Here is an 8626-nt window from a genome sequence, read left to right as displayed (position 1 = left end):
TGAAGTCTAACCTAGTAATTCTATGACGACACACTTGATGCTTCATTTCCTGAAGTTATAAAAAATTATATTAGCTCTATAACGACTTGAGAAACTATACATCATCAGAAGTATATTTGAATAATAATCTTGGGATTAAGTTAGCATTACCTTTTCCTGTTAGAAATTCTTCAAAAAACGTAGTATAATTTTGTGATGCACATTTAACCCCCCTCAAGGAAAGGTCCATATGAATAAGATAGAATTGCTATGAGATGCCTATTTTATGTATACTAGCATATCTTACAAATAAAACTATGAGTAGGTCTCAAGAATTTCCTTGTATACTTGCGGTATGTTGAAGCAATTTCAAATCAGTATATACAAGCCGAAGCAGCATTACTCTATTAGAGAAAAGTCCCTTACTCTACTAATCAACCATCACAAAACTGATAACTCGGCACGCTAAGCTAAAAGATGACACCGAGCAAGCTAAGAAGCAAACCAAAGCTCCTTTTTACTCGCCTCTCTTCACGAGTCGGGTCCCGTGCATTCATCCGACCAGCAATTCCCTCTTTTATATAATCGTTCCGGCCCGGAGTGCCGAGCTCCAGCCAATGATGCTGACGCCGGGATAGCGTAGGGGAGACGGGTTGGTTGCCGAAGTGGGCAAGAAGGGAATGTATTCTTGAAGTGGATTAGATTCATCCATCACTCAATGTGTGCGTGGGGGCAAGTGGGAACAACACTACCATGGCCCCCCACTCACCCCTCGTCGTGTTCCTCTTCAATTCCAAAAGCAACCATTATTGGTCCATTACTAAGAAACAAAGCATCACCTTCTCCCCCTTTTTCTCATCTTCCACTGCCTTTCCCCTCCACAACATGTACCTGTCTTCATGCACAAGGCCTTCTTTCCTCCAGTGGCTTCATCCCTCCTTTTAACTTTCTCTTAAACAAATCATAAGTTTTGGGCCCTACGCGCGTGATATTTCGATCGCAATGTATGGTTTGGTTCCATGATGGGCTGTGACACAGGAAAGCACCTTCGCTTTTGTGGAGTAAGTGCAGTAGGCCATTGCCGGATTGTCCTGCCTGCTTTCTTTTTTTTTTTTCTTTTTTTCTTTTTTTGATCAATGGAAGGAAGCCAGATATATTGTTCGATGCTTGCCAGCCTAGTGAGTCTTTTATTTCTTCATATTGCCACCTTCTGCAGCAGCTCGATCGGAAGATTTCATTGGCATATTGATGAATCCTACCATGAAAGGAGGAGCAGACGCTCGGGTTCCCATGACCAGCAACTGGGACTTCACCATCCGCCAGGCGGCACAGAGCAGCCTGAGATCGGCCCACCATCTGTTCCACTGCATCGCCGGGCAGAAGATCAGCAGAAGCTCCCACGAGCTGAGCTTGATTGCCCACGACGCGATCGCCGAATTCGAATCCTTGCTCTCCTTGCTCGATGGCTCCTTGCCAGCCCGCCGCGGAAGGATCCGAAGGGGCCCGCTGCCGAATTCCCCAGAAATAAACCCAGCTGAATTGATGGATCGCCGGGATCCACCGAAGGATGCTATTTGCTCACTGCCCAGCGGCGCCGCCGTTCGGTTGTTTCACCAGCCGCAGGCTCATGCATTGCAGCGATGTCGCTCGGAGACCGATGCTGCAGGCTTGTGGAATCCATCTGTGTGGTCGGAGAGCGTCGCCGCCCGGAGATCGATGCTTCCTTTCGGACATCCGATCCTTCCATCCGGCAGCATGGATGGTATTAGCGTCAGCAAGCAGTTCTTGAGCTACCACTACCCTTCCTCATCATTTCAGGGGTCCATTGATGGTTCCTCCATGCTGTCTTCTAAGAAGAAGCATGGAAGTGAAAGGGGCACGATGTGCACTGTGTCCACCGGCGGATGTCACTGCTCGAAACGGAGGTAGGATTGATTTCAGATTCCTTTTATCGAATATTTCATGCGATCCATTTGATTACACTGCTACATACCTTGCTTTTGGCTGAGTTCCGGGGGGGAGGCAGCTAAGTATTTTATGACAGGAAGCTTCGGATTAAAAGATCCATCCGGGTGCCCATGTTGAGCAGCAAATCAGCAGACATACCTTCTGACGATTTCTCATGGAGAAAGTATGGGCAAAAGCCCATTAAAGGATCTCCACACCCAAGGTATCTTTTGAGTTTATTGTTCCAACTACTTTTGATTAATTATGAGCTGCATGGCACTTACAAATAGAAATAAACTTAACCACTTATTAACCATTAATTAACGATTCTTGCATGATTCTTCTTTCCAACCTTGCTGCTAAATTCAAGTTAAAAATCCTACTTCATTTGTTCCAACGCTGGCTTTTATTGCGAGGACAAGTGTCATGATTATTGCCCCATTTCAGCATCCTCAGCTCTTACAGAATCAGTAGGAACCGACGCCCATGGGGGGTTCTGATTTGAGTTCATTTACATAGCTCATTTTGTCAACAAGGGTATTTGAAACTTTAATGCTTTAGATATATATATATATATATATATATATATATATATATATATATATATATATGTCAGATAGTCATTTTTTTGAAGAATGACTTATTTGTTCCAACCCCTAATGATTTTCTGTTATGGCTTTCCACCACCTTTGTAGTTTTCACCACCTTTGCACAATTGTGATTGATCATGCTCACAAAGGTTCGGCAGTCTAGAGATGGAAAAGTACTCGTCAGTTCTCTAACTGAGATATTCTCCTGTGGTATTCACTCATAAATTTAGACGCATCATTAGTGGTCAAAGAAGGCCTGGAACCCTTTCAAGACCCATCCAATTCAAGTTTGCCTTTGGACTGGCTGCTTTAGTGGGTTCCTTGCTGGAAGAACCTTTGCAAAAGAGGGATACAAATTAAGGATTTGCTACGACTTGTGTAGAAGATCGAATCTTACTTTGCGTCTGAGCCAAAATTGCTGATGCTTCTACCTAGTGTCGACAACAAAAAGTCGAAAAATCCTCTCTTTTTTTCTGTAGTGGATGCGAGCTATATATGGCTATCATCGCCCAACATCTGTCAAGGAAAGGCGCACGAGACACCACCAACTCTAGCTCTTTTTATGTCAAAGAGAAATGTCTTTCATTTTGGATAATGAAGGGTCAAAGGTTTTATTTTTTTGGTTTAGTGTTAATAAGACCCATATATCTTCTTTTAAACAAGAGGATCTCCTCCTAATCTGTTTTCTACTTCTCTTTTCCTACGGCGCGGCAATACACCTACCGAATTTTACCAATTCTTGCTTAGTCATAGATCTTGCCTTAGTCACTAAATTATTAATTTTACTTTGCATTTCAAAATGACCTGTTACATATTCCCCATTGCCATCATGGTTTTGTCTCTCTTTACGATTTGGTTATGTTGATTATTCCCAAGATGCAACTTGTACATCACTAATAGCATCCGGCGGAATCTTTCCAACTTGTGGAAGTTGTTGGCATAGAAAGAAACAAGCCAAAAGTTGCATTTGTTTCAATTTCAGTATATTCTATTATTCTTTGTATTCATTTGCTTTTATTCAATCTCCACCTTATTCTCTGCATCCTTTTGCTTCCTTGCATCTGAAAAAGTTATGCTCTGTTAATTTAGTTATTTTATTGGCTTTGTACAATTAAATTGGAAGGAATGATATATTTCTCGTAGAAAAATGTCAATAAACTCATCAATAACTTTTGGAATTAAACCTTGCTGCTTACAAACAGTGATTTTGTTTTATTTTTGCGGGGGGGAACGGGGAGGGGGTTATCCACCCATTTATTGAAAGAGTTGAGAAAAAAAAGATTATATTTTTATGCATCTAGCATTATGTTTCCAAGAGTAACTTCCTTTGCACAAAGATATCTATGATGGGACTCACTTTTTAGCACCAATTCATTCTTCTGGTTTTACATGCAATTTGATAGAGTAACAATATGCTGATTAAATTTCCCCCTCCATTCCCAAGGAGCTATTACAAGTGCAGCAGCATGAGGGGATGCCCTGCAAGGAAACATGTGGAACGTTGCTTGGATGATGCAAGCATGCTGATTGTGACGTATGAAGGTGATCACAACCACCCAAAAATTACATTAGCTACACCTAGCATCATGATCCCTCATTAGAATTGGGAGAAATAATACCCTAACCTGAAGGAGAGGGAGGTAGAGGCTGGTCTTTATCACAATAAATCTTGCAGTTTAGAGAACATGATGTTGGATGCTTCAATAGAGAAAGCTTACTTCATGTACATCCATGGTTTATTCCATATCGAACAGAAATTGCTGCTTAATTGTACATATAATCGGTTCGATCGGTTGGACTTGTAAACTGCCAGAACCTTGTGTATACTTTAAGGTTAGAGCTCCTAATATATGGTTGTAATTGTATAATGTGGCATATAGAGGCTGAGAACTCTCAGCACTTGCTGTTTCATTTGTGAAAGATTGGACACTTAGAACCTGCTGTAATTGTATAATGTGGCATATAACATTCTAATTTGCATGTTGGGGCATGTATAATAAAGCCTGAGACCTTTCAGCACTTCTGTTTCATTTGCAAACATCAGCTTCCTTCTAGGATCGAACCTAGAACTGCCAACTCTTGTTGGTGAACCTACTGATAGAATCCTAATTAAGTGAGCTTCTTCAGTCCAACTAGATATAGATTTTTCTTTCTTTTCTTCTTTTCACACACACACACACACACAGAGATTTCTGCACAAAAATTTAAATATTATGCCTGAATAATGGAATGAGCTTCCGAAATGGATAAATGGATAGGTTGTCTTTTGAGCTTTTTAAGCTCCAAGATTTCTCATAATTTATAAAAGGATGATTTTGATCTCAAGAACTCAAGCTCTGTGAAGAATGCGGATTAAAAAATTAAGCCCTGCTAGGTGAATTATTTTACTGGTCGCTTGGTGCGAGGTGGCTGATGAAGTATGTCTTCAGCATTAGCAAGGTACCAACTTAGTTTACAAGAATTCTAGGGTTAGCCGTAAACGACAATCATTTTCCTACTGTAGAAAAAATGAGCAGCTATGAGATGAGGAGCCCGTGCATTCCCTTAGCAATCTCCGATGCCCAACCCTAGTGATGCTAGCCGTTGGGCTTTGGCCCATACGATGGATGTCGGGCTGTTAATGTGAATCTTAAGCCCAGGGCTACCACCTAGCGTCACTGGAAAATTTTGAAGCAGAGCTCTCTCTCTCTCTCTCTCTCTCACCCTTATAAATTTTAAACATATCCACCAGAGTCCTCCTGTTTTACCAAATAAGACTTCTGTTCCATATTCAATTCGAAATCCCTAGAGACATTCTGCTCATGAGGCTCCATACCAAATGATCGTGAGGGAAAGATATAAGAGAAGTACATCTCTCAATTCTAGGAACGAATTTATCAAATTATGCAATAATAAAAACTCGATCACAATGAGGGAACGAGGCTTAGAAGTATGCAGCCATGCATAGTATTTCTCATGTGCATCGCACATGCCAAACTCTGGAAAGTTGGTGCTCTCTTCCTTTGATCTCAGCTCTCGGATACTGAAATTTTAGTGCTGTCAGTGATATGCTATCGAAGAATTTGTGAGAAATGGGCCCATCAAGACCTATTGATTCATTGGAAGCTCATTATGTCTTGAGTTGACAAACATCAATGGTGATGTTATGTATTTATATTAGAAAAATAATAAATATTTCTTGGTTTCAACCCTACGACATAGAAAGGCTAAAAAAGAAATATATAGAACTGTTTTAAAGTGTATCAACCGACTCCATTTACGAATTTATTCCAGCTATCAACGAATTTCTAAGTTTTAGGTGGAATGGGAATAACTACTTATAGTTTTGTTTGTAAAACCAGCTATAGGTGTATTAAGAAAGTTATGAGTGTAGTAGAATGGCTTATTAGTGAGTGACTCTCCTCTGAATGCTTTATAGCTCGAACATCTCTTTCATTAACGTTTTATAAATTTGGGTACGCATGCCAGATTGAATCCTTTTCATTGCCAAATGCTCATGGAGCTGACAAATCCTTTTCATTGCCGCCTCCATATAGCATTTACTTTGATCTTAAGCATCCCTGCAACGGATCAATATCCAGAGTCGCATGGGCCCGCATGCCTATGCGATTCTTTACCGGTTATAAATAAAACCAATCTCCAACCTAAGAGCATGAATGCTCTCATCAGGATGCATGTCTGGTTCCTTTCCTGGTCTCTTAAAGACGCCATTTAGAAACCTGGCCCTCGGTAGAATCTCCTACGGCTTAAGCCAAGTGGTGTGCAAATGCAAGTGGCCAATGATGTCCTTTTCTCCGGCTCCTTTCATTGGTTCTGTATTCAAGTATATGAAAGTCCAATACAAGCTACTTGAGGGAGACGGAAAGCAATGGTCTTGGCTCTACTCCATTGCCTGACAGAAGAAGCAACAATGGCAAATGATGGACTGGTGGAAGCCCACGGCTCCTGAAAGCTATTTCCTATCACTCGATCCGTCCTCTTCGAACATCTGTGCACTGGAATTGAGATTTTAGCTTTTACTCCCACTTAGGGAAAAGATCTGATAAGATGGCGCGGAACGGCGGAAGACATTGGAACTTTGATGGTGGCATGCGCGCAAGTGGCGAGAAAGAGCTTGTCCTGGACGCGGATGGAAAGATGAGCCTGGGACTTGAGAGGAATTTTCACTTTATGGTGAATTAGCGATCAGATATTGTCTACTATTTCCTCTTTAACATGGAATCTGTCTCTAAGCTTTATATCTTGCTTTTATCTCATTATCCATTGAAATGAAGCTGGATAGAGTGTTCCCCGATCCCTGCCCTTTCCCAATTGAAATAAATAAATAAGTAAAGACAAAAGAAGAAGATAATATTCCAATCCATATGGCTGCCTGATAAACCAAAGTCGGATATTGCTCTCATTATGAAAAGGCCCACAACACTATGGAAGGACAAGTGGATCTTGGACTTTGGGAGATAGATATCTAGCCATCACTGGAAATGGGTTCCTTCTATACCATATATTGATTGCTACTGTACTTCTGGCCGTAATCCATGATCTTAACTCTGACACACCTTCATTAACCGCAGTGGTCTTCCCTCAAGGGCACATTTATTTTGTTATATATTATTGTACAACATGAAGTTTTTGTTTTTATAGCTTCATACGACATCAATTTTCAAGAAATAAATGATCAAGAAAACTTCAGTTTGCAAAAGTAACAGTGTAACAAATGAGTTGCATTAAGTTATTTTAATCAGATGAGGAACTGTGGCCATCCATGGTACTTGGACCTGCAATATATGTCCAAAGCTAGTTTGTTTGAAATTATTTTTTGAACCCTTAGAAACCCTTTATATGTTGATTTGACATCATTGTTTGTAGGTGTACAGGTCAAATTCTAGCAAGGTAAAAGTAAATGATGGTGGCCAACTTTACCCACCTTGGCACAGTTTGATCTAGCCCTATCAGAACACAACTCCAACACCAACTAGATTTGAGCCAGCCTAGGTCAAAACCTGACTAGTTGAACCCAATCTAGTAGTCTTAGATTTACTACTTATTAACATTTTGATCCCTGCGCCCACATCCATACTAGTTGCGTGCAAAAATATTCCATCACAGCCAAATCACTGTTATTTATGCTGAAAACTCTCAGATTCGCATCATATACCATATTTCCCCTTAATCATGCAATGACTGATTGCACACATCCGTAGATGATCCTACTAGGATCATGCTGCAAACGCAAATCTCCATGCTAAACATCCATCACTCTCACTCTAAAGTTGGACAAAGCAAAACTTCGCAATTAAGGTAACTGAAACTAGTTAGGTAGAAATGAAACATTTAAAGGATTAACAAGATGAGTGATTTTTGAAACAGATACTTACTTGATCTGGTCAGAGTAGTGATGCACGCAATATGAGCCATGAGACGAGATCCATTCATGTGGGTTGTGAGATTCTTCTCCATGATACTACTAGGATAACATGGAGTTGAGCCTAGTCATGCCTCGATCAACTTGGTCTAGCTAGCTCCAGACATATTGGACAAAACTATCATTGGTGAAATTCAGCTTGTGCTAGTATAACCATAAGAAAATTTACTTGTGAGTTTAAATTCAATCTTCAAAGATTAAAAGAGTACTTGCACTAACTAGTTTTTTTATCAATAAGATCAAGAAACAAATCATCTTGGACTTGAATCATCTGAACTTCTTCTTGGATCAAAATTAGATTTAACCGACCCAAACTATCTCTTATTCTATTACAACAGCTCATAATATTGTTAGACCCAAATTTTGTTATTTAGGCCATTTGTTGCTTGGGGCAAATTTGAGTATTAAGCCTGATATATGTCATTAATTCATTCTGTATCAATTTGGATTTTGAAATCATTCTCTATCTTAAAAGTTTGGAGTCAGGACCATCACCATTTATTAGTTCCGCCAAGCATCTCTGTTTTGCAAAACAAAAAAATTAAAGAAGCTAGAGGTTTTTACCTTCTCATAAATATTTTTATTTTTTTCTTATAAAAATATTTTTTTGGTTACTATTATCAAAATATTTTTTTGCTTAACAATTATAAAAATATTTGTTCCGTAATGCCAAACACATCCTCGGTAT

The 8626-nt window shown here is 39.9% G+C and overlaps 1 protein-coding gene across 1 annotated transcript; it reads left to right on the top strand.

The window, feature by feature from the left end:
* Positions 1-807: 807 nt before the first annotated feature.
* LOC103712162 (probable WRKY transcription factor 7) lies at positions 808-4535 on the top strand. Its single transcript, XM_039126573.1, has 4 exons — positions 808-1040; positions 1196-1904; positions 2024-2149; positions 3961-4535. Exons 2-4 carry the CDS (start codon positions 1228-1230, stop codon positions 4115-4117), a joined length of 960 nt encoding a protein of 319 aa, XP_038982501.1. The 5' UTR covers positions 808-1040; positions 1196-1227; the 3' UTR covers positions 4118-4535.
* Positions 4536-8626: the final 4091 nt, after the last annotated feature.

The sequence above is a fragment of the Phoenix dactylifera genome, chromosome 5 (genome assembly GCF_009389715.1).
Source record: "Phoenix dactylifera cultivar Barhee BC4 chromosome 5, palm_55x_up_171113_PBpolish2nd_filt_p, whole genome shotgun sequence".
NCBI lineage: Eukaryota > Viridiplantae > Streptophyta > Magnoliopsida > Arecales > Arecaceae > Phoenix > Phoenix dactylifera.
Note: the sequence above shows the minus strand (reverse complement) of the source record. Positions and strands in the feature narration are given on the sequence as shown.